Here is a 24,153-nt window from a genome sequence, read left to right as displayed (position 1 = left end):
CTCTTAGGTCTCAAATGAAGTGGAATTATTTGGTTTGGTATACATGTCTGTATATTATATCATAGTATTTTATTTTGCAGTGGGAGTTACGATACTCATAAATCACATAAGCAGGGAAGGACAAACTTTGCTGCACTCATAACATTTATTTAAATTAATGGGAGAGTGTTGGCAAAATTGTTAACTTGGTTTGCAAGCGCTTTTATTGATTTATGTATTACTTTTTGAGTAAAAGGAAGTTAATGGGAACCAGATCTGGCTTTACAAAAGCATCTCGTCCTCTCTCCATGGTCGCTCATCCACTCAGAAAACACGTAAAAACAGAATTTACAATATTCATATGTACAAATATATAATGTATACACACTCAGAGACGTACAGTCAGGAAAAAAAGAAAATCAACTGTGACAGAAAGTTCATTGAACTGTTTCATTCCTGTGAATTCTTGCTGACCTTTTCACCGCAGACTAACCGAAAAGGATGCAGCGACTCCACCTGCTGTCATGACAGATCGTGTAGCGTCTCGCTGAGCTAGAACTTTTCTCTCTTGACAAGCTGCTCTGTAATTAAACTGTGTGTCAGATTTTTAGCCTCTCTGTCCGTGTTATTCGAAAAATCTCCCAAACTGGCCGTTTAAACGACAAGTGGTTCAACAGCAGCGCGCGCTTCTCTTTAAGACAGCCCCGTCAAGAAATGACTTCACAGTGCAATGGCAGTTTTTTTTGTTAAGACAAATGTATATATAAAAAAACACATCCACCTGTGCTGTTTAAGAGCAAGTCACAAATTACTCAGAGTGGTTGTTCATTTCATGAGGAAACTGTAAACAGGAACATAATTCGGTTACATTTTTTACCCCTGACGTCTAACACGACCAACCCACTACTCTTTGGCCTTTTGGAGGAGGAATGATCTCATCCTCCTCACTCTCTCTCTCTCCCCTGTTTTAACCCCCACCTAAACTCCCTCTCTCTATTTAAGGAATACACCAGCGACTCCTTCGAGAGGAAAAACCAAAACAGAATTAGTCACTGCCCCGAATTATCCTCCACCCACCTCTTTTCTGCAGCTTGACACCCAAAAATCAAAAGATCTTTTACAAAGTTCACTGTGATATAATACTGTCTCTGAACCCCAACAGTGAGCCCCTTTTAGTGTCTCTATTCATTTTTATTTTCCTATGTGTGTTTACCTACAGAGAGGGAGGGCCAACATGACTTATTTTGGGATTCACACAACACTACTCTTCAGTTAGTGTTTCTTGCATAAACAAAAATCAAAAAAAGCGGGTGGGGTGGGTTGGGGTGGGTGGGGCTGAGTATCCTAATGCGAATCTGCCGGGAAAACCAGATTCCTGAATTTCTTGTTTTGGAATCAAACACAAATGCTCCGCTTCCTCTCCCAAGTTAGTACCTGCTAGGAAATGTCAAATAAGTGTGTGTCTGTGGCTCGAGTTAAGTGTGTGAAAGTTTTTTTTTTGTTGTTTTCTTTTTTGCGCTCCTTCCCGGTCATCGATCCACTCGTGTGTCTATCCATCCATCTCCATCACACACTCAGCAGCCAGAAGAAGAAGAAGATGGCCACAAATAGGAAGAGGGAGTCTTGCCAGTTGTTATTGCCGTTGTTGAGGTTACCGTTGCCTTGGTGATCACCTGTATACTGATCTGATGAGGGTGGGAGATGGATGGAAAAGGTTATTACACCGGTGTCTGCTGAGCTGTGCTCAGACAGAGCCTTTTACCCACTAATTATCCAGTCCATAACAGAGTCTGTGAATTTATTGACGTTTATACCAGGAACACTAATAACTGTGGAAGGTGTGGATTCACGTTTAGTTAGACATTTTGTCCAGAGATCTATAATGTTTGTTTGCAGCAAATAAATACTGAGGCTCAGCTACAGAGCTAACCGAGCCAAAACACAAAAGATAAACAGCTTGTAAGCAAGAATCATGAATATGGAGCTTGAAATTAATCTCATATTTGCATGTATCTGAATGTCCAAATCATAGTACCTGGTTATCCCACTAGAACCCTGCACTCTTAAGACTGCAGGGTTCCTTATGGTCTCCAAAGGTAGAATGGGAGCTTGACAGATGAAGCCTCTGTGGAACAAGCTACTAATTTTTGATAGAGCTTAGGTAGTTAAATAAATTACCATAGATTCTGTCACACTAACAACCTAAGACCTTTGGGGCCCCCTCAAGGTCTGCTTTTGTATAAATTGAGTTCAGTTCAGGTAGCAAATTTAGTCTAAATCAGGCATGTCCAAACTGTTCCACAAAGGGCCGGTGTGGCTGCAGGTTTTTGTTCCAACCAACCAAGAGCACACAGTTTGACCAATCAACTCTCTGAAGACTGAGACCAGTTGATTAAATGAGTCAAGTCTGGTGTGCTGCTGTTTGGTTGGAAGGAAAACCTGCAGCCACACCGGCCCTTTGTGGAACAGTTTGGACACCCCTGGTCTAAATGATCCCACCTGCTCTGTGAAAAGGGTCGTTGGTGTTGAAGACTGTAGTGAAGAAGCCGAAGGGGAAAGCACCGATGCCGAAAGACATGTGAAAGCCGGTGTCCCCGAAACCCTGGAACATCTAAGCACGGACCAAAAAATATATATATTTATTTCAGGTTTGAAGTCAAAGAGAATATTGTGATCATGAACATTCACTCACCCCGCCTCTGCTCTCGGGCTCTGTTCTCTGTCCCTGAGGCCGAGGTGGAGTTTTCAACCTGAACACAAACAGTCAGTCAGGCAGTCAGCAGGCGGCCGCGAAGCTAAAACACACAAACGTCACACAGATGCAAACACTGCTGGGGTACCTGGGGTCCTCCTGGCTGGAGCTCCCTCTGCCGTACAGTGGGATGACTTTCTCTCTGCTGATGCCAGCTTTACAGACGGGACACTGCTGCCTGCTGGGCCGCGTCTCCAACCACTGAGAGGACCGACAAACATGTCAAGATGTTGAAAATGTACATCGGATAAACAGTGTGCTGTATGCCTGAGGGGTAAACAAGCTGCGTTAAACATTAACAACAGCTCAAGCACATTAACTCTTTAACCTCTTCTTAAATCTATGCAGCGTTCATGCTCCCGTACTGAGAGCCACTCACAGCTCGACACGTTCAAGCTGCAGATAACAGAAGCATTAAGGGCATTAGCAGGTTTAAGCTGCACCAAGTCAGCTGACAGGTGTAAGTGCCACGCTGAGGTTACGTCACGCTGACTAGGTGAACTTTCTGAGCACCAGGGGCGACTACATAGACCAGTACCACACAGCAAAACAAGGTGACGGAGCTTTCCACAGTCAGGTGGTGTGGTACTGTAGAAAACAGGTTAATGGGACAGCGTCTGACGCAACACACTCCAAATCATATGACGCATTTATGGGTTTTACTTGTGCTCATTTAAGCTTATCAGAGTTCACACAGAAACTGTAAAATTCTAGGCTTCAGTGGAAGTAAATGATGTGGAGCGAACAAGAACACTCACGTTTCCGGTCAGAATCTGGAAATAAGTTTAGTATTCTTGTTAATTGTCTCCTGTCAATCGCGTAAAACCCAAATATATTTAAACTACAGTGGGTTGGCTCGGTCTTGCTCAGTGTCCTTGAGCAAGAAACTCCATCCCAAATTGCTCCTGATGCTGCGCCATCGGTGTGTGAGCGTGTGTGAAAGATTAGCCCCCAAAAACTGTTAATCAGTTGACACCTTGCATGGCAGCTAATGCCGTGGCATCAGTGTAAATCAGAGATATCTAGTGTAAAAGCGCTAAAAAAAGACACTATACAAGTCCAGTCCATTTACAGTCACTGTTTAACAATGAAACGGAACCTGTCAAACTAAATGATTTAACAATAAATTGGCCATTAAAACCGTCGTTGACATTTATTATGACACTTTGGTGAAATCCCTCAGCAGAGCCTGTGAGAATATTGAGATTGAATGAGTTTTACAAAAAGACATGATGAGGAAATACTCACCTGATGAAGACAGGGCCAGCTGTGGGGACACAGAGAGGGAGACGGGAAGAAACAAGGTTAATTTTCATTCTCACAAAAGCTCTTTTCTCTGATAATGTCAGCCGCTTTCTTCAATAACAGCAGCAGAATGCTGGAGCAGATGAATTCCACAGAGCAAGCGTCTTCAGCGTGTTTTTGGTGATCTTTCTTGTCAGCTGCGTCTCTGCCACCTATAGAAGCCCGCCTGGTTAGAACAACCTGTTCGTAACAAGGTGGCTGATTAAACTCATCCTTGTTCCCTGTTGTTAGTATTAATTGGCTCCATCTGTTGTCGGGCAGTAAGCACAGTCTCTGCCTGTGTGGATGCTGGCCAGGCCGACCTGCTGCCGCATTGTGGGAGCTTCAGGATGAAGTTTTTTTTTTTTTTAAATGGACGGGGGGTGTTTTTTAGGAAACGTACACCGCAGTGAATATTTCTACTACTGACACGGTTATTAAAAATAATGATTAAACTACCGGTGAGTTGGTGACTGCATGAGACGAAAAGGGGATTTTATTATTATTTGATTAGTTCATAAGTACCTAAAGGACTTCACTGTGTTCTTAATTTCTACGTGTATCCTTCAGATTATGCAGACAAACAGGCACGACTTGTTTTTGACACTTTGGGGATTTCACAATGTCAAAACCTCAGACTGCTGCTGAGAATGTGGATCATTCCTGTGGATCCAAACAGCTGAACAAAGCCAAAGGCCAGGTTCACCTAACAAACCCATTCAACTCTGATTAAACAAGTGGCCACATGTACAGTCGAGCTCTTATGACCTGAAAATCATTTCCAACGAGACGCTCGACAGCAGGCTCTGCACTGACTCTGCACTGACTCTCGTGTGAACCATTAAACAGACACAGTCTCATTTTTATGAACATACATCAACATTAAATGAGAACAGAAGCATAGACTGGATTATTGTCTAGATACACTAATCTTAATCAAGTGTTTACACACACAGACTGCAGTCGTGTTTCAGTCAAAACTGAATTTAATGGTTGTTTCTGACGAGATGGCTCGTCTGCGCAGTCAGCAGCAGTGATGGGACTACATGGAACCGCTGTCATAAGTTTTGAGCTGCCAACTAACTTTCTAAAGTTGACATCTTAAAATGTTTTGTCTGCTCAACAGTCCAAAATATACAAGGTTTGACAATTTTTGCCTTAAAATTGACTATTACCTGTTGATTCAATGTTTCAGCTATACCGTTATAGAATATTATTACAACTAATTCCAGCTGCCACAGTTATTATGTGCAGTTCACTCTGCAGTGACACTAATATATTGCCATGAGCATGTTTTTCTGCTTTATATAATCAGGAATAGGAAAATAAACTTCATATCAGTGCGTATCTGATATCATAAACTCTGATTTGTCTGCAATAGATTGATATTACCCAATATATCTAAACACTGCAATATAAAAAACAACTTTACAGTGAGTGAAGACTACTTCCCTTCTATGTGCACCTTCTCAGGTGAATTTATTGTCAGAATGATTTTTTATGATTCATTTGCTTATCATTTTCTTGACTGCTCATTTAGTGTATTTAATATCAGAGAAGAGAAAAAAATGTCTCCAAAAATGACTGTTCCAGGATCTCGATGCCTTGAATGAAAGGCACTCAAAATAACTATCTGTGGTGCTGATGAGCTTCTCTGATGTTACTGTGAAGATACATCATACAGCATAATCAGATTATTCCTGGAGATCATAATCAAGTTTGTTCAAGTAAACAAACAGGTTTTAGTGTCTGCGTCCCAGCTGGAGGATTTTCTGCTTTTCTGTGAGAGAAAGATTTAAGAAAATTTAAGAATTTTTAGAAAATAAAAGCACTCCTCTTACAAACGAGTGACGTGCTGCATGTCTCATTTGTTACCATTTACTGTGTACCTTGGAGGTTTTGCATATTCAAACACTCTCACTGAACACACTTGCTGGATGTGCTGATGTTCCTCCCTCTCATTTTTTCCTTTCGTGTCATTTTTCTTCATGTTTAATATCAAACACGACGAGCTCTCGTTCAGTTTTTGGTTCAGTAAAATTCACTCAGCCCTTGTGGACACTGACGCAGGGATTGTAAAAATGTCACACGCTAATTAACCTTAAATTATGAAAGTGACGTTAATGCCTCTTTCACACAAATCATCGTCTTGACCCACACGGCTGAGACAGCATTTACTGAAGAGTACGTCACACTTTAAATTGAAAAAAGCTTCTGATGCTAGAAAAGTGACACAGCTCACAGTTCTTAATCCGAGAACTACAAACGCAGCTGTATTAAAAGGAGAAATGGCGGATATGTTAAATTTCAGAAGAAGCTGAACTCATTTTGAATAAAAAATCAGATACAGGCCGAATGGGTAATTAAAAACTTTCCTATTTAGGAATTCCTCAGAAATAAAACAATTCAATTCATTTGCAACCCTGATTTCATGTTGCAGCAGGTGATCTGACTTCAGCACATTTCATCCTTGCTGAACAGTTTCATCATCTCAGTTTCATCATGTTGAACATGTGAGAGACGAGAGGAGAGGAGAGGAGAGGAGGGGGGCACGGGTAACATGGCAACCAAGTTACATCAGCCCATAACACAGGAGCTTTAATGTATGGTTGTTTGGCAACTGCACGTGTAACTGTGAGGTGAATGTGTACATGAAAGCACCATCTCTCTATTCAGAGAGTAAATAAATCAACAGCAAAAGACTTTTAGATAATTTTAAGATTCATGCAGTATATCCAGATGAATAAAGAACTATTTTTTCTTTTCTTTCATGCCCTGACTGCTTTGCATGTACAGTAAAGAAATGTTGCTTGTATTCCTTTAAAAAAAAGGTGACTTTCTCCACAAAGTATTCACATTAACCCGTCAACTAAATACTCAACTGTCCACCCCTCTTAAAATCGTCTATCCTCCAGGTCAACCTTTACTTTAGGGTTAAAAAGAGACACTTTGGTGTCAGACGGGCTGTTGTAAATCAGACTGCTGCCAGTTGTAGTTTAGTTCTTCAGTTTGGGGGATAGAATAAGTCACTAGTTTGCAGGCTGCAGTTGAATCCCCTGCTTTAGGTGAAGGGTTGTAACATTTCACGCAGCTTGAAACATTTTGTTTGGTGTTTTTCTCTGTAAAAACCACGGAAAAACACCTAACATGCGTCATCACTGTATATGAACTCCACTTGCGGGCAGCCAGAGGATCCCCTACTACCTCAACCTCAACAACCAAAACACACACACACACACACACACACACACACACACACACACTCAGATCATTATAAACTACAAACAATGCGTCCATCAGTGAAGAGATGTTCCACTTCCTTCTGTGTTCTTTTACTACTGATTCCAACGTCCTTAGGTTTGACCTCAATCCCGTACACTCTCGCTCTAATCTCACATTAGCCTCGACCTGCGAGCGAGCACAGCCGTCTGTCAACACTCGCAACTCATGAATGAGCCTCAAACGGCAACGTGTGTGTTAACGTGTACATTTGCGACACACGGTGGTTTGGAGGTCAAGTCTTGCGCAAGTCTCGATTTAAACCAAGATAGAAGAGGCTGGAATCACAGCTCGAGTCACAGCTGAGAGTTGACACACAGTGCAGGACAATGCAACTACACGGTTTCCAACATATCTCTCTGTACTGTGAGTTTTTATTGTAAATGTAATGCAATGAGCAAATACTGACTGATATTCTTGCCCAAATGACTCATTAGCCAGAAAGTTTCATTTGTATCTCATGATTTTGACTCATGAGGGCTACAACTGCAGTTTAAATCCATTACTCATTAATCTGATCATTATTTTCTTAATTAATCCACCGTTTAGTCAAAGCAATGTCAGAAAAAATGTCCTTCACAAGTTCCCAGATACCAAGCAGACGTTCCAAGATGACATAGATTTTCTTTTTATTTCTGAATGATTTAGAGGGGTCAGTGCGATGGATTTAGTTGCATCTAGTGTGGATGGGGATTGCAACCCAATCCACTCACCCTCTCGAAAAACTACAGCAACCACAAAACGCCCTAGTTAGAGCCAGTGTTTAGTTTGACAACATGGCAGACTCCGTGGAAGAGGATAAGATATAAAATGGCTCATTCTGAGGTGACAAAAACATAATGGATATGTTCAGGTGATTATACACTAATGAACACACAGCTGTAAATATAATATTCCATTTCTGTCATTTTATGTATGAGACCCTAGACATTTAAAACAACACACTGCAAACCTGACCGTGGCATGTTTGGTCTCTGCTGCTGTGAAACACTGAGCATGGATCTGATGTCAAAGCTGCAAATAATCACCACACAGCAAAGTTAATATGTCACTGACTGACATGAAGTGTGGGTGATCCTAGAGCTACAGTGACCTCTGACCTACATCAAATCAGATGATATGATCAGCCATGGTCACTTAATTCCTCAGATCACGTGTGAAAATATGCAAATGGTGTTGATCAGCTTTGATTGTGAGACAGCTCACGCTTCAGTCAGCATAAATAAGGGATAAAGTTCAGCCATGCTTCATTTAAAAACACAGCATCGACAACAACCAACACCCCCCCGCTTTGACGTCTATAGCAAGCCATCTTGGCCGCCGTCATCTCCGACATAACGCGGAGACAACCGACGGACTGTTACCGGATGGTTGGGGTGTGATGCCGCCGTGAAAGAAGTCACACTGACGGCAAACGGAGGCCGCACACATGGCAAAACTACACTCCGCTCCGGTGCGCTGAACCTAAACAAAAACAAGCACCCACACGAATCAAAACAGTCCCCTTCCCCGCCTCGCCTCGTACCAGAATAGGTGGCCGCACATGCTGATGACAGCGTCCTTGGCAGTGTCCAAACATATGTTACACTCGAAGGTGGCTCGGTCCCGCTCCCGTTCGCCCTCCCCGCTGCTGCCGCCGCCGCTGCTGCTGCCGCCCGGCCCGTCGCGGTCGTTGCTGCTCTCCCCGGCCGGGAATCCTCCTCTGCTGGCCGGCCCGCCGTCACTCGAGGACCGGGGATCCGCGGCCGCCATAATATTTATTGTACAAGTATGGAAGGTAACACACCGACCCAACCCACACGGGCCTGACTCGAGTAACGTTAGTCGTGAGTCAGAGGCGACGACAAGTGTCACCGAGGCTGCTGCTGTCGCCCTACTGAATGAGGACTTCCGTTTCCGGTAAAAACAGAGGCGAGGGGGCGGGGAGAATACAAACACCTCCACCCTTAAATAGTAATAATACAAATATTCATCATAATTAAATGGGAAAAAATGAAATGTATTTATTATATAAAAATAATAATTAAAAAAAAATCGTGGCTAGCAGTGCCACTTTCGGTGCTATGTACGGAGGCTAGTGAGTGCAAAACAAAATTGGTGGAAAAGTGTGAAATATTTTTACAAAACTTGAGAAACAATGATATTTTGGATAACATTTTTACCTTTAATGGAAAAAAAAATGACTCACTACATTTTATAAATCAAATGTACAAAATGCAAAACACTTTTACAAGAGCTGAAACAAATTTACAAGGTTTTACCAGTCTCTAAAAAAACAATTTTACAAACGACAAAATCCTACCAGAATGGGAATGTACCACATGCTGGAAGTGATTAACTGTTGTTTTTGCAGAAAGAGGCGGAAAAACTGTACGAAGCAAGTTGTATTGAGTGTGTCTTTTATATAGAGTTTATGTTAGCACTTCATAATGTTTTGCCCGTTTTGTGGAAACCACTTGAGCCAGTTAATGTGGTTTTGCATTTCTTGTTAAAGGTCTTTGCCACTGTCAGACATGCAGTGAATAAAAAAAACAGTTTTAATTTATTTTGTGACACAGTCATGTTATGTCTGATACATAAGACAAGTAGGAGTGTGTGGACTAAACCAGGTCTGATTTCACAGTTAAAGTGAGAAAACTATAACTAAAACCACATTCTAAGCTTCAGCCAAATTCTTTTAAGTCAGATGTTTATAATTAAGTTGGCATATAACTGCAGAGTGTCTTGATTACTCAAAATATAAGATAACTAAAAATGCCAACGATATTTTTAGTTTTGGTGATCTGTGGTGTACAGCTGAATTTGGATTCTTCTTTGTGTGTGTATTCAAAGTTAAGATAGGACTGTTTTTTTACATGGTACATCTACATTTGTGTCTTTCAGTTTTGTAAACAAGAGCTGATAATAGCCTCTGTTAAGCCTGATCCAATGCAGGTCAGCCCTGCCCAAAAACATGCAGGACGAGGAAGCTCCAAAGAAAGGACGGGTAAGAACAGGACACACAATCCATCAGACTATTCATAGTGCTGTGTTTGCATGACATGAGTTTCTTTTGAAAGATTGGACCAAAATTAAGGTTCAAAGTTTGGCTTTTCACTTCTTATTGCATCTTGGACATAGTTATTTATTTGTGTGAAGATGCATGTCATAGTTTATGTTTGATAAGACAAGTAGGAGTGTGTGGACTAAACCAGGGCTGTTGGTGCATAACTGCAGAGTATCTTAATTACTCAAAGTATAACATGACTAAAAATACCAACCATTCAGTTTCAGTGATTTAACGTCCAGTTCACAGCCTGGCAACTGCTTTTAAAATGTAGTGTTTGTGTCTTTTAGTCACATACAATATGGCAGAAAATACTCTCTCTTAAGCCTGACACAAAGCAGGACATCATAGATGCAATGATGCAAGATCAGGAAGGTTTTAAAATAGAGCTGGAGTCCCTGAAAATCACCCTAACGGAGTATAAAGAGCTAAACAAGGAGCTGTCCTTACACAATGCCGCCCTGAGGAGAAGGATTGTGTGCTGAGGACGTAAAACAGGTCATCCTGGAAAAAGATGACCTGATAAAGAAAATATCAGCAGAGAAAACAGCTCTGAACGATCAGCTCAAGTGTGAGCAGGCTGCAAAGGAGGCAAGCTTTAAAAAAAATTACTCCAAGACAATAGCAGAAAAGTGGAGGAGCAGTGGTGCAAAAAAAAAAAAGCCAACGAAATGGACCAAGAGATGAAGCTCCTGATCCAACAAAAAACATTTCAGGTACCTTCATTTGGATTCTTAAAATGTTTGATTATAACAGTTTTTCAGGTTAAGTTTAAGACAAAAAATACTCACTGTGTGCTCTGTCTTTTTAGGAGCTTACTCTAAAACGCAACAAGGAGAAGATGGAGATGAAAAAAGAGGAAGAACAGGCAAAGAAAGAAGCAAAGAAGAAACTGAAGAAGAATGATAAGTCCTCTTCTCATAAAGCGTACCAGCCTTCCTTCCTCTAATCACCAACTTCTCCCCTTTCCTACCAACTTTCCCCACCTCTTCGCTATGAACTTCTGTCACCCTGCCCATTTCTTACCCACTTTGTCCCGTTTATCCCCATCCTCTTCCCCCTTCCTACTAACTTCTACATCAACCCCGTCTCCTGTCTCTACCCGTACTGAGTTTGAGAGCTTGCGGTCAATAATCTTAGTCCAGTCAGCAGGATATTAAAATTTAACAGGTTTTTGTCCCTTGAGGGCAAAAGAACACTGTCAGTTCATAGTCATCAGCAACATTATTGCTGAGTGTTTGTGGCCATATGGTAAATTCAAATCCAATATTCACTCTTAGCTATGCTTTTGGTCTACCTACTCCTGAAGAAAACATCTGGCTCTTTAACTGCTAAATGCATCATCTTGAGTTGGTCATTAACTGTCTGCTGAGCAGGTTGTGTACAGAGGATTTTTAGATTTTAATGAACCACCATGCAAGCAAGCAACTTTATGGAAAAGATGATTGATGTGAAGTAGGCCAGAGACCAAACTTTTTTAAAAAGCATGTTTATTTTACATATGCTTTATATACACATTGAGCAATCACATTGTACAATATACAGTGTTGATACACACTTTATGGGCCCTGCTCTAAGCCACATCTGGCAGTTAGACAGTCTCCACTGCACACATTTTGATGGTCTGTTGATCAGGTGCCAGCTGTCAAGAAAGCAATGTAGGGTCTGATGTGCTAATTTAGACTTTCCTTTAGACATCCTTTCAGCAGCAACTGAGTCACATGTTACAGCGAAGATCTTTTTTCCCCACTTGTGCTGTCAAAATGTCTGCAGTGAAAAAAGGCTATACTGCATAGTTCTGAAGGCCTCTTTAAAGAGAAAAGCTTAAAATTATTTTAAAAAACAAAAAATTACCTTGCCGGCATTAAAAACGATGCCATTTTGAAACAACTATTTAGACAGTTCAGTTAAAGGATGACCACTTGCTGCTGTCGAAGCACATTGTAACTTAAACCTGCTGACTCGTCCAAGCAGGTGTAAGTCCCATGACTCAATTTGGGTCATTGATCTTGCTCTCCTGAGGGTCCAGCTTGTTCATGGTCTGAGGCTTCTTCTTCTGCATCACTCTGACTATAATCCGAGTCTTCTTCCTCACTCAGACCTGCCAATTCACTGCCATCATGTTCATCCTCTTCTTCACTCAGACCTGCCAATTCACTGTCATTATGTTCATCCTCCTCATCCACATCAAGGGCCATCTCTCTCAGTTCCTCCAGATTGTCTGGACTCTTCCCAGTCAGTCGCTAAAACACACAGGACAGTAAATGAGGTTTACACATGAACACAAAGAGGGGTTCATAAAGTTAAGTTTCATAAAATTTATAGGACAAACCTTGTGCACAAAACTTCAAGACTCATACCAACGTGCTTACCTCAATCATATCAGCCATGTACTGTACGTGTTGTGCCAGCTCATGCAGCTCTTCATTTTCACACTTGAGCTTTGTTATCCGTTCATCTTTGGCCTCGATGTCTTTGTGCAACTGGTTTAAAAAAAAAAAAAAAAAAAAAAAACAACTAGTATTACAGACAAAGCTTAAGTGTTGTGTATACGCAGAATAGGCAAACTGAGCCACTAATAAGTGTGCTTTGAATAGTCATCTTACAAATACATCATTCTAGTGAGATGCAGGAAAAGGGTCAGTGGATAATAGATCCAACTTTCAGATTACTAAATAATCTATTCCAAAGAAGTGCACAGGTTTTATTACAGGGTTGGAAGCTCAGTAGAGTCGCTTTCAAAAGAGACAAATAAACTTGTTTCAGTGAGTGTATTTAGGTGCAGAGTTACATGAAAATTTAGTGCCAGCTGGACTTGAGCCAGCTATGGTCGACTCAGTCAGTGGGAGCGTGGGAACAGCTCAATTGACGGCTAAACATTAGCCGCCCCTTAGTGATTAACTCACCTTCTCGTTCTCCTGTAGAACATTGTACAAGGCCTTCCGGCGCTCCTCTGCGACCTCTTTCCAATAGGTGGAAGGTGGCGTCTCTACAAAAGCAATGTCAATTTAATGACAAACTCAGGATGGATTTTACAATGTGTCAGTCTGTAGCGCAAGGATTATAAAACACGACCTACCTTTGACCATAAGTTCATACGCTTCAGTGGACATGCCATCTGTCAGACACTGAGTTTCTTCAGTTTGTGTGGATTTGACTTCTACCTTCACCCTCTTTGGACCTCTAGTTTGTTCTGCACTCCACTGTTTCCGTTTGGGAATAACCTTACCAGACTAAACAGAAAAAACATTGGTTGTTTGAAAACAGACGCTACAGATTCAATTATTGGACCAGGTCTACACAAATAATTCATCCGATGCAAAACATAGGCAAGATAGACACCCAAATCAAATGACTTTTGCAATAAGCTGCTGCATACCTGAGCCGACCTTCCCAAATCTGTGTTGACTGCTGAGGGTTGGAGGACCTGCAGAGTTTGCCTGGGAGTTCCCATTGCCTTTTGAGATGGTGTGAAAAAGCTCTGGAGGACAAAAACCCAAATGTTATTTTGCAGAGTAGGTCAGAAAAAGAAATGACAAGATCCTAGTGCCTTCCCAATCTTGAAAAACTCAAAATTGAGTCACATGGGAAACTAACATGACCTGCGTTCTCATTTTCAAAGAGTCTATTCATCAGGGCTTAGCATCACTTTGCACGCTTTACTTTAGTTACACTGTCACCATGGGAGAGGGCATAAGTGAAGTATCGCAACAACACTGCTGCCATGTGCAAACAGGTCCACAGGTGTGGGAACGGGGGCAGAGCCTTAAGTCTCACAGCCGTGGGAAAGTTTCTCCTCGAGGCTCATTACAGAGCTGCAAACAAGCTCAGTTTGTTAATGTTTGGCTACAGCTGCACAACACCGCTAGTGTTTCATGGTTAGGAAAAAAAAAAGTGATGTTTGGGAAATGTTAAGCTGTGTGGCAGGCATTGAAACTATGGACATATAGCTATGTATAGGCTGTACTTTAAGCGTTTCAATCAAAAAAACACTTCAGTTAAGTTTTATACAATACAACATTGCTGTGATTTGCTCAGACCAGTGTAATGTCCTTAGAACCAGTTCAAGAATACTTCATTGTCCTTCACCAACTTGCAATTTAAACAGATAAGTTTTCTTTCATTACAGCAGATATTCAAGCCAACATGTTCAGATGGGCCTTTCCAAACCAGAGCGGCAGCAGAAGACGTCATCATATTTTATCATTTCCCTTTGGGAGTTTAGTGTTCAAAATTGATGTCACAATAATTTCATTTAAAAGCCTCCAGTGTGCTGCATTATGTAAACACTTATGCCATCTATTAAACTAAAAAGTTGAGTTTAGGCACTATTTAGAGACAGAAAGTTAACTATTCTTTCTGATAAGTGTCTCTCCTCACCTACAGATAATTAGATCAGGTGTTGATTACATCCACACCAACAGTGGCAACATACCATGAGAACATTTTATCTGTCCATCAGCCTCTGAAGCAAAGCATTAAATGTTGGCTTACAATATTTAGAGTCACACCAGCCTGTATGAAGACATTTCAAACAATGACTCACCCTTATATTCTCGTTAGACTTGTGGCCGCTGTGTTTAAGCTTTGCACCGAAACTCATTTTCTTTTACCTGATAGGAAAACAAAGTCATTAGATATTAAAAGTAAACAGAAAGCTACATAATAGGTCATTTTCACCTCAAACTCTGTTAAACGTATTATTTAAAGTCATTAGCTTGTTAAAAGACACGTTTAACGTTAAATACGTCGTCGTCACCCTTCGTAGGAAACGTTGCGGCACAAGAGGCCAGATAAAAAATAAGCCAGTTTAAGCGGCCATTGCTCGTTCTAGCACAAAGATATCTTTCCTCGGTAATACTGAGCGAACAGCAGACCCTTAATTAATTAAACTAAGAAGATATTAAACGTTAAACAGACTCACCGTTGAATAACCCGCGCCTCGTCCTTCAGCCTTTTCTCTTCTCTGAGAATCTCGCGCCAGCAGCTTAAATACGCCCCCCTTGGTCACGTGGTAAAGAGGCCCACTGCTCACGAGGAGGGTTGTTTTTTTCTCCCCTCCTCCTCCTCGTGCGGTCACATGTCAACACACGTCACATCTTTGTAGTTGACTGTGCAGCCATTTTGGGGAGGCTGTGGATCGACGAGCTTGTCTGTGCCATTATCAGCTGCCCGACAAAAAAAAAAAAACAACACACACAAAGAAACCAAACGGAAAAACGTTGGACGACATCGCCGTTAACTATGGGCCCGCCGGGAGACAGAACGCGCCACGTGTCGACTGAAAGAACGGAGGACTTCAGCTGGATTGTCGATTTATCTTGACATGGCATGCGGCAGGGCGAGTCGGAGGTTGTGACGACTGAAGAAAAGAAGAGAAAGAAAACAAGCGCAGCGAACACCTCGAAACTTCAGACGTGAAAACAAAAAAAGGGTTGATTTTTGTCGGTTTAATTTAAAACCATTCAGCGCTCGTCGTTGGTTGGCTATTTGATCCCCCCTCCCTCCTCCTCCTCCTACTCCTTTTTTTTGTCGTTGTAGTTGTTGACAAGACACGACTGAAGCGAATTACACCGAGCTAAAAAAAAAAAATGCTGAGCACAAGCAAAACCAGCTAGTCAGTCAACCCCCGCAAGGTCTCTTGACTCTCACAGCACTGGCAGTCACATTGAGCCAGACGAGAAAATGTAAACGCGTGGAAAGATGACTGTACGCTAGCAAAGCCAACCACACATAGGCCTCGATTAAGCCAATCAGTCGGAAGATAAGATGTAGCTATATCGTCGGGTCACTACTAGTTAGTGTTGGAAGTGAATGCCTAGATTAGCTCTGCTAGCTCACCTTAGCTAGTGTGCTAAAAATACGCCCACATCATGACTATCAGCAGTGGCAGCACCGCAGGCCGTGGGCCAAATGAGTGGCAGTAACAAGTCAAGGAAATGTCAAGGTACTTTCGCAGTAGTCTTCGATGTTACCCGGTGCCAATATCTCCTGGCATCTGTATTTACCTGCCATGTTTGTCCGTATCCCCGATCCGTCTGTAACACGCACATAACGCAGTCTCTACAGAGAAAAACACAAACACAAAACGACAGCCATGGATGAGGGACTTTGAAATTACCCAAACAATAGAATATTTGTCTGCTTGCTGGTCTCTGTGATCCTCAATTTCACTAGCAAAAAAAAAAATATATATATATATATTTATATATATTGCCGATATGGGTTTTTTCCACAGTAGCAGCCGTTTCTGTTGATTTCAGTAACACAGAAGAAAAGTTAAGTCAAATTTGAGTTGCTCTTTCATTTAAATCTCTTGTTGTTGTCAATGGCAGGTTGAGAAACAAACAAACAAACAAACAAAAAAAAAACAAAAAGGCTAATTTGGCTTTAAAGTCATGTCCTAAAAACATGAATTTCTGAATAAGTAATAAGGAGATGTAGTCTTGTCGATCATTCCCCTCCTCAACACTGCCCTTTTACAAAAAAAAAAAAGATAAATAAAAATGACTTAGTTTTGTTTCCGATTTGTTTGACCTTTTTCAGTTGGTAGTTAGTGGGTAATTCACGGATCTAGCCTAGAGTCGTTTTGATGCGTTGTTTCTGCGAAGGGTAGCTAGCTCCATCCTTTTTATCCAGCGTATAAACACAAAAAGTAAGAGAGTGTTGCCAAAATATTCCGCACAAGAGAGGAAGACACTACCATCAAAATCTAACCATGGGGGACCCAACTTCACGAAGAAATCAGACAAGAAATCGACTTCGAGCTCAACTTCGGAAGAAAAGGGAATCTTTGGCTGATCAGTTTGACTTCAAGATTTATATAGCCTTCGTTTTCAAAGAAAAGGTTTGTCAGTGAAATGGATGAATACAGTAATGCAATGATTGTCTTCATCCTTTGACGTGTTCCTTATTTGACACGACCAGGGCAGAATGCTCACCTAAAATATGCGTTTGTGTCTTTTTATTGTCATTACAGAAGAAGAAGTCTGCACTTTTTGAGGTAGCTGAAGTGGTGCCAGTGATGACCAACAATTATGAAGAAAACATCCTACGAGGTGTGCGGGATTCCAGTTACTCTCTTGAGAGTTCGATAGAACTCCTGCAAAAAGATGTTGTGCAACTACACGCCCCCCGATACCAGTCAATGCGAAGGGTAAGTCTTAGGAGGGCATTAGCCTGAAGATGACCGTGTCCAGTGCAGCGTGTTTTACATTGTGTTCTTCATTCATGTATCTGTAGGATGTGATAGGCTGCACACAAGAGATGGACTTCATCCTCTGGCCTCGCAACGACATTGAGAAGATTGTCTGTCTGCTGTTCTCCAGATGGAAGGGGGCCGACGATGAACCCTTTAGGCCTGTTCAGGTCAGAACTTGTCACCTCAGCAGAATTTTTGCAAAAACAAACATCTGAGTAATCTCATCTGTCCGAGACACCTGAATGTATCAACGTGCACTATTTGGCTCATGAGTTTATCCTCTGATTTACAGGCCAAGTTTGAATTTCATCATGGAGACTACGAGAAGCAGTGCTTGCATGCTTTGGGTCGTAAAGACAAGGCTGGAATGGTCATGAACAACCCAAGTCAGTCTGTATTTCTCTTCATGGATAGACAGCACTTACAGGTAAGTCAGTCCAATGAAGTTGTAATGTTACTGATCTGATGACTTGAACCCATTACGGCCTCCAAACAGCACACTTTTATCACAAATGTTCTCTGTCCGCCTCTCTCGCAGACTCCTAAAACCAAGGCCACAGTTTTCAAGTTGTGCAGCCTCTGCCTTTACTTGCCCCAGGACCAGCTGACCTGCTGGGGTGTGGGAGACATCGAGGATCACCTCCGCCCATACATGCCTGACTAAGGCTTCCTGCTCCACTCAGCCACATAGGGAAAAGCCCTTCCCCTCCCTCCTGCCTAAGCCTTCAGAAGCAAATTGATGTACTCATCTCCACCCGTTTCCTTTTAAAAGATTTGAACTTGTGCTTGGATCTTTTTTTTTTTTTTTTGTTACCAACTCGTTCTCCCCTTCCTGACCTGAAGCTGATTCAGTTCCCATCCTTGTTTTGTTTTCCCCCCCTCACGCTCCCAATGTTCCTCCTCTTCTCTCTGCCATTTTTGGATTGGTTCCCCCCTCGTTTTTTTTTTTTGTTTGTTTGTTTTAATTTACTCCCTCTTCATTCCCTCTTACTCACTCATCCAGTTTTATTTATTTGAACCTGCACGAACATTGATTTTGAGTGGTTGCTTGTTCTCTTGGAGCCGCACTGTCAACAGCACCGGTCATTGAAGGAACTCTTTATGTTGCATCAAAACAGGAACAAACAATACACAGGTCTTCACGGTGGTTCTCAGATGGACGTGTTTTTTATATCCTTGTTGTCATAAGAAAGGATTGTTAAAGCTTGTTTGTAATGTCAATGGGGTTTCTAGAACAACTTTACACAATCTTTTGACCAAGGACAGGTGTGAATAAGGCGTTAAAAAAAAAAACACCTGTGTAAGCAAAGAAAACAAGATGAACAATATTTGTCAAATCATATGGTGTAGGTATTGCTTCTTATAAACCGCCTTAGTTTTTTTGCTGGACTTTTAAAAAAAAATGTTTTGGTGTCATTTGCTTTCCTCTGAAACATGCTAGGCAGGCCTTTGCTAAAAATCTTGAGTGACTTAAAAGGCATTGTACACAAAGTTGAGACATGTTGGTTAGATGTTGAAGGTCATCGTCACCGTTCAAGCTGTTGATGCACCATTCATTTCAGCTACTGAAATCTGATGTTTTATGTTTTTGTTTTTATTTGGGATGTGGGTTGGTGGTGAGAAACTGAAATGGTGACATACTTAATGTTTAACACACCTAACAAAAGTTGCTGAAAGCTAACTGATCTTTGTTTAATTTGACTTACTAAAAATTAAGATGATTTGCTGCCATGCTCATCAAATTAAAAATTGTTTTTTGCAGGCTTTTTTTTTCTGTCAAAGAATATGAAGTACATAAGTACATATAATTTTTGCTCCTCGTTGATTCAGTGTGTCGAGTTGAAAGGGTATAAGGCGTGTAACTTCTGGGTTTTTTTCTGTTGATTCTCAAATCAATACTGCTGAGCATATCCCAATACAGTGCAAATTCTGAAAGCATAACTCTTGTCTATTTTTTTTATTGCATGAGCATGAAACAATACCGATCATACAGTAGTTGAGGTCAGGACTGACTCTTGACCGTACAGCTAGTAGTCTCTCTAACTGTTGACAACAAATATGTAACAGTGGTAACACCAGCGGTCATTAAGTAACCAGCTGTGGAAGGATTCGTAGCACTGTTACCACTGCATTGTTTGTACACAATCTGGTTTTGCAAACTATTTACAGACAGCGGTTAGTTTACATCATCACTTAGTGTCCTGTGTTTCGATAGTATTGCTACATGATATGTTATTCACAGACAGGCACAGATGGGGAGTTCAGCTGCTGCCAAGGTGTTTGGTGTGTCTTCCTTGGGCTATGAGCTTCCCTGTGGCCTTGCTGGTGAGGTCTACGGTGGCAAACGCCAGCGTCCGTCCTTGCTTCAGAACCTGAGCAGTGATGAGAACGTCCTCTCCCGTCTTGGCAGCGTTCATGTATCTGTAAGATATTGACATTTGTTCCCAGTCATTTCTAGTTTATGAAGTTAATATTTAAGCCGATCTGGTTAACACATTGAAAGTCAAGGCCACCCTCAAAAGAAACGCAGTAGCGTGATGTTCAATTCATTTTCGTTATCGCTGCACATTTTCAGGGATCCCATGGTGATGGGCTAGTTTTTCCAGGGCTGTAAGGTAAAGTCGAGAACACTGTGATCATGTCCTCTTATCTGGGGTGCCATTTAGGGGTTAGATTCTACGACTAAAAGCGTATACGTTGTCATTTTATATGCTGATTTAAGCACTTTTAGACCAAGAATGTTCACATTTGACCATTTCTAGGACAACAAAAACAAATAAAACCTAGAGGATATGACTGCACAATTAACCGAAAGCCTCAAATTAAAAACACTATTTATTTTAGAGATGTTCTGTTTAGTGGCATAAGTATATCTAAAATTCTAGCTACAGCCATGCCTGAAATGTATTAGGCTGTAAAATGTTAAAAAAAAAACAAAAAAAAAACACTGATACTAGATTTATGCATATATTAAATATTCAATTCATGGTTACCTGGAAGAAATAAATTAAGAAATGTTTGCAGATTTATTCCAAATATTTCACATTAGATACATGAAGCTGTAAACACACAATCAATGAGAGCTCATATGTTCGTCTACATGTGGTGCTTTCATGGACTCACGTTATGTTCATATCCACACTGACTCCCGGTGCTCCCCTCTCACTGTACATGATAGCCATGGTGGAGATGACATCGACCAGGGTGGCTGTCAACCCGCCGTGTAGCGTCCCTCCCCGGTTTGTGTGCTCCTCTTCTACCCGCATCTCACACACCACCTTACCTGGGCTGGCAGACAGCAGGTCTACCTGTGGGACACACACACACACACACGCTATGAGAGGAAAGCTGTGTTTAAACAGACGGTTACAAAACGTCGCAGCGTGCATATATTTACCTTACTCAAGACTTTGTCAAAGCCTGGAGCATCCACCATTGCTCTCATGATTTGTCTCAACGAATTTAAAGACAGAGAAACCATTTTAACTCTTACAAAAGCAGCCAATGTCAAACTGATGTTTACGCCGTACCCGGAAACTTTTGCATTCAATAAATGGTCCGGGCGAAAAAGCGAATCCGCTAACTCGACCTGATTTATAGTTCAGAAAGTAAAAAGCACCGCGGTGATAACGTATTTGGTTAAATTCATTAGAAACTACACACGTAAAATAGCATAGACCTGTTCACCTTCAGTCATTTAAATGACAATTTGCGATATGGGACTTGTTGTGATAGTTCTAGTGATGGGAAGTTCGGTTCTTTTTAGTGAGTCGGATCATTTGACTCAGCTCACCAAGAAGAGCCGACTCTTTCGGCTCCCAAACGGCTCTTGATTTTTACCACATATACCTTCAATAATTCAGTCAAATTTAGCACTGTTTTTGATTTGTGATTTGTATGTGTGTACACATATCACTTCAATTATTCAATACATCCTTTGTACTGAAGTATTCAAAAGTAAAAAAAAAAAAAAAAAAAAACATTTTCTAATATCAATAAATTGCTGTAGCCAGTTGTCTTTATTGCATTTACAGACAGCGGTCTATAATGTAAATGTAAATGACTGTATGATCTTTGGTCAATCCTCGCGTGATTGGTTGCACAGCACCAATAATGGATGAAGCACCCGTAGTGCAATGTAATACTTACTTACATACTAGAAAAAAACAAAAACAAAACAAACAAAAATAAAGAAAAAAAGCTCACGTACAGAATCCGGCTCCGATTCTTAACTCAAAAGAGCCGGCTCTTTGAACCGGCTCGTTCGTCACCGACAGGTCACTAAATAGTTCCCCCGGAAGCCTTTCACTGGTACACCTTACTATAACTATAAACATAGCATGGAGTAATGTTTTCATGTAGCTCAGCCTCTCTGTTGTTATCCTGTAAGTAAAGACTGGTGGCATGAAAAGATGGCTTCTACATCGGACTCGGACAAAGCGTCAGTTTCTAACGTGGAAGAAAGCAGAGCTCGTCTCTGCGACGAGTTTGCTGCGGTAGCGGGAACTGACAGCGCCGTGGCTCAGTGCTACCTGGCTGAGAATGAGTGGGAGATGGAGGTACAGTACACCGACAGAGGCCAGCTAGGGTACTGCTGTAGCCTGATACATAAGGCTACAGGTGGTGGCTGATATAGTCATTTTATTTACTTTAAAGTTTACTGAGTAGTTCAACTTGTAATGTCCCTTATTTACCTTACAGAGAGCTTTAAACTCATTCTTTGAGGCTGACATGGAGAGAGTATTTGCAGTAGAGGATTCTCCAGAGAGAGAAACCAGTCCAAAAGCAAAGAGGGCAAAGGTTGAGGAAAAGTCTTCAGGAGGCTGGTAAGTCTGTCCCAAGTAAACATTACTGTCTCTCCTTCTCTCTCTTTCTCTTTCTGTTAGAGTCAGGCAGCAGCTCTAAATTCTCTCTACAAACTTTCCAGTATAGATCTGACTGGAGACAGTCCAGCCTCCGCACACAAACCCTCAGAAGAAGACGACGGTAAACTGTCGATGATCTCCTGGAACGTAGATGGACTTGACGAAGTCAACCTGGCAGAGCGTGCCAGAGGCCTGTGCTCCTTCTTAGTCTTGTAAGTTATAGACTGTTACCATCTGTTGGCAACCTTTGTCTTTTTCATTAAACTCTGTTTATATCAGAGGAGATACAATGTGTAGCTCAAAGATACAGAGATCACATGTTGGTTATTCTCCTCTTCATGTAGATACACTCCAGACGTGGTGTTTCTACAGGAGCTCATTCCACCTTATGTTCAGTACTTGAAGAAACGGGCTGTCAGCTACCTAATCATTGAAGGTATGAAGGTGTCCAATAGACCTTTTTCTCATGACACAGTTGGAGAAGCACATCTGTAAATAATCAAATAAATGGCTGTAGTCCATTTAGCATCTTCCATTTGAGGACCCTGGTATTGTGCACGCTGGCTCACTGCTTGTCTTGTCTTATACATATGAGATAAACTTACTACTTTTAAACTTGCGCTGACCAGGTGGTGAAGAAGGTTATTTCACTGGGATGATGTTGAAGAAGGCACGAGTCAAATTCTTGGAGAGCGAGATAGTAACTTACCCCACCACTCAAATGATGAGGAATCTGCTCGTAGCTCAGGTTTGTGCACACATACTGTAGTTGTCCAAATACTTTTATGTCATATGCTTAAAATTCAGCTCACTTTAGTTGATACACATTTGGATTTTTCTCTTTGAAATCAGGTGGATTTCAAAGGCCAGAAGCTGACTCTGATGACGTCCCACCTGGAGAGCTGTAAAGGCCACGCAGGGGAGCGGATGAAACAGCTGCAGGTCGTGATGCAGAGGATGAGGGAGGCACCGAACGATGTCACCGTCCTGTTTGGAGGAGACACTAACCTGAGGGACACTGAGGTCAGGCGTTCGCCTTTGCATCATTATGTGTAATGACTCAAAAGCTCAAATAACATCTGCAGCAATAGGAAAACAACGTTTTTATTCTCAAAATGTTCCCGTTACAGTGTATCTCTAATAATTATTTCTCTGGACTCCATCTCAGGTGGCCAAGGTGGGTCTGCCTTCTAGTGTCTGTGATGTGTGGGAGCGACTGGGAAAGCAGGAGCACTGCCGCTACACGTGGGACACTAAAGCAAACAGCAACAAGACTGTTCCTTACGTCAGTCGCTGCCGCTTCGACAGGATCTACTTTCGCCCGGCTACAAAAGAAGGCATCCCACATCTGTCCCCTGACCACATGGCTCTTGTGGGACTGGAGAAGCTAGACTGTGGACGCTACACTAGTGATCACTGGGGAATCTACTGCAGCTTCTCCTCTGGGTAGAAATGCTCAAAACAGCGCCAAACGTGGCAGTTAAATATCTTGTTTTACATCAGCTGACCTCGTTTGTTTTGTGTGTTTTACAGTCTCAGTGCAGGACTCATCAGTGCTGGGTGCAAATCACAGTAACACAGTAACACAGAAAATATTCTGACCTCATCTGGGGTTAGTTAACTGTAAATCTTTATTTTGATTAGTTTTATCCTTGTATATGCTCATGCCCCCACCCCCTTCCCCGCTCTTAAAATTACTACATAAAAATATAGAAAGCGCCAACAAATGTTAAAATATATATGTTTG

At 41.6% G+C, this 24,153-nt stretch overlaps 5 protein-coding genes and 1 long non-coding RNA gene across 6 annotated transcripts in view; 3 read left to right on the top strand and 3 right to left on the bottom strand.

The window, feature by feature from the left end:
- Nucleotides 1–126: 126 nt before the first annotated feature.
- rnf5 (ring finger protein 5) lies at nucleotides 127–9,181 on the bottom strand. Its single transcript, XM_019264316.2, has 6 exons — nucleotides 8,820–9,181; nucleotides 3,980–3,998; nucleotides 2,820–2,932; nucleotides 2,672–2,729; nucleotides 2,479–2,590; nucleotides 127–1,664 (listed from the first exon to the last, which is right to left on the bottom strand). The coding sequence occupies exons 1-6, from the start codon at nucleotides 9,044–9,046 to the stop codon at nucleotides 1,546–1,548; spliced, it is 648 nt and encodes a 215-aa protein (XP_019119861.1). The 5' UTR covers nucleotides 9,047–9,181; the 3' UTR covers nucleotides 127–1,545.
- LOC113747410 (uncharacterized) lies at nucleotides 9,104–12,177 on the top strand. Its single transcript, XR_003463629.1, has 3 exons — nucleotides 9,104–9,193; nucleotides 10,178–10,280; nucleotides 10,631–12,177. It is a non-coding gene; the product is annotated as an uncharacterized LOC113747410 (long non-coding RNA).
- gmnn (geminin DNA replication inhibitor) lies at nucleotides 11,820–15,393 on the bottom strand. The gene is made up of 7 exons (XM_010737957.3): nucleotides 15,265–15,393; nucleotides 14,887–14,953; nucleotides 13,720–13,821; nucleotides 13,420–13,573; nucleotides 13,247–13,329; nucleotides 12,713–12,823; nucleotides 11,820–12,583 (listed from the first exon to the last, which is right to left on the bottom strand). Exons 2-7 carry the CDS (start codon nucleotides 14,941–14,943, stop codon nucleotides 12,341–12,343), a joined length of 750 nt encoding a protein of 249 aa, XP_010736259.2. The 5' UTR covers nucleotides 14,944–14,953; nucleotides 15,265–15,393; the 3' UTR covers nucleotides 11,820–12,340.
- Nucleotides 15,394–15,540: 147 nt separating this feature from the next.
- cxiiih6orf62 (chromosome XIII C6orf62 homolog) lies at nucleotides 15,541–19,478 on the top strand. Its single transcript, XM_010737955.3, has 5 exons — nucleotides 15,541–17,187; nucleotides 17,320–17,496; nucleotides 17,583–17,708; nucleotides 17,834–17,968; nucleotides 18,080–19,478. Exons 1-5 carry the CDS (start codon nucleotides 17,059–17,061, stop codon nucleotides 18,203–18,205), a joined length of 693 nt encoding a protein of 230 aa, XP_010736257.1. The 5' UTR covers nucleotides 15,541–17,058; the 3' UTR covers nucleotides 18,206–19,478.
- Nucleotides 18,335–21,248, bottom strand: acot13 (acyl-CoA thioesterase 13). The gene is made up of 3 exons (XM_010737954.3): nucleotides 20,939–21,248; nucleotides 20,665–20,849; nucleotides 18,335–19,962 (listed from the first exon to the last, which is right to left on the bottom strand). The coding sequence occupies exons 1-3, from the start codon at nucleotides 21,020–21,022 to the stop codon at nucleotides 19,803–19,805; spliced, it is 429 nt and encodes a 142-aa protein (XP_010736256.1). The 5' UTR covers nucleotides 21,023–21,248; the 3' UTR covers nucleotides 18,335–19,802.
- Nucleotides 21,249–21,834: 586 nt separating this feature from the next.
- tdp2b (tyrosyl-DNA phosphodiesterase 2b) overlaps nucleotides 21,835–24,153 on the top strand; it is a 2,542-nt gene continuing 223 nt past the window's right edge. The window contains exons 1-7 of the mRNA XM_010737967.3: nucleotides 21,835–22,100; nucleotides 22,243–22,367; nucleotides 22,469–22,618; nucleotides 22,751–22,842; nucleotides 23,036–23,154; nucleotides 23,259–23,429; nucleotides 23,575–24,153. The exon at nucleotides 23,575–24,153 is cut by the window's right edge and continues 223 nt beyond it. Coding sequence (XP_010736269.2) covers nucleotides 21,954–22,100; nucleotides 22,243–22,367; nucleotides 22,469–22,618; nucleotides 22,751–22,842; nucleotides 23,036–23,154; nucleotides 23,259–23,429; nucleotides 23,575–23,856 — 1,086 coding nt within the window. The 5' untranslated portion in view covers nucleotides 21,835–21,953 and the 3' untranslated portion in view covers nucleotides 23,857–24,153. The remainder of the gene's footprint in view (nucleotides 22,101–22,242; nucleotides 22,368–22,468; nucleotides 22,619–22,750; nucleotides 22,843–23,035; nucleotides 23,155–23,258; nucleotides 23,430–23,574) is intronic.

This window comes from Larimichthys crocea, chromosome XIII (genome assembly GCF_000972845.2).
Source record: "Larimichthys crocea isolate SSNF chromosome XIII, L_crocea_2.0, whole genome shotgun sequence".
NCBI classification, from domain to species: domain Eukaryota; kingdom Metazoa; phylum Chordata; class Actinopteri; family Sciaenidae; genus Larimichthys; species Larimichthys crocea.
The sequence above is the reverse complement of the archived record's forward strand: the minus strand, read 5'-3'. Positions and strand labels throughout refer to the sequence as shown.

What these genes read in the sequence shown, in the direction of transcription:
- acot13 (XM_010737954.3), bottom strand. Translation starts at nt 21,022, where the DNA reads ATGGTTTCTCTGTCTTTAAATTCGTTGAGACAAATCATGAGAGCAATG. An exon ending in TTGACAAAGTCTTGAGTAAG is followed by an intron (nt 20,850 to 20,938) that starts GTAAATATATGC and finishes TGTGTCCCACAG; the next exon opens with GTAGACCTGCTGTCTGCCAG. An exon ending in AGTGTGGATATGAACATAAC is followed by an intron (nt 19,963 to 20,664) that starts GTGAGTCCATGA and finishes AATATCTTACAG; the next exon opens with ATACATGAACGCTGCCAAGA.
- rnf5 (XM_019264316.2), bottom strand. Translation starts at nt 9,046, where the DNA reads ATGGCGGCCGCGGATCCCCGGTCCTCGAGTGACGGCGGGCCGGCCAGC. An exon ending in TCCAGCCAGGAGGACCCCAG is followed by an intron (nt 2,730 to 2,819) that starts GTACCCCAGCAG and finishes GTTTGTGTTCAG; the next exon opens with GTTGAAAACTCCACCTCGGC. An exon ending in CGACCCTTTTCACAGAGCAG is followed by an intron (nt 1,665 to 2,478) that starts GTGGGATCATTT and finishes CACCCTCATCAG; the next exon opens with ATCAGTATACAGGTGATCAC.
- cxiiih6orf62 (XM_010737955.3), top strand. Translation starts at nt 17,059, where the DNA reads ATGGGGGACCCAACTTCACGAAGAAATCAGACAAGAAATCGACTTCGA. An exon ending in GATACCAGTCAATGCGAAGG is followed by an intron (nt 17,497 to 17,582) that starts GTAAGTCTTAGG and finishes ATGTATCTGTAG; the next exon opens with GATGTGATAGGCTGCACACA. An exon ending in TGGATAGACAGCACTTACAG is followed by an intron (nt 17,969 to 18,079) that starts GTAAGTCAGTCC and finishes CCTCTCTCGCAG; the next exon opens with ACTCCTAAAACCAAGGCCAC.
- gmnn (XM_010737957.3), bottom strand. Translation starts at nt 14,943, where the DNA reads ATGAGTTTCGGTGCAAAGCTTAAACACAGCGGCCACAAGTCTAACGAG. An exon ending in AGTCTAACGAGAATATAAGG is followed by an intron (nt 13,822 to 14,886) that starts GTGAGTCATTGT and finishes TTTGTCCTCCAG; the next exon opens with AGCTTTTTCACACCATCTCA. An exon ending in TTCTACAGGAGAACGAGAAG is followed by an intron (nt 12,824 to 13,246) that starts GTGAGTTAATCA and finishes TTTTTAAACCAG; the next exon opens with TTGCACAAAGACATCGAGGC.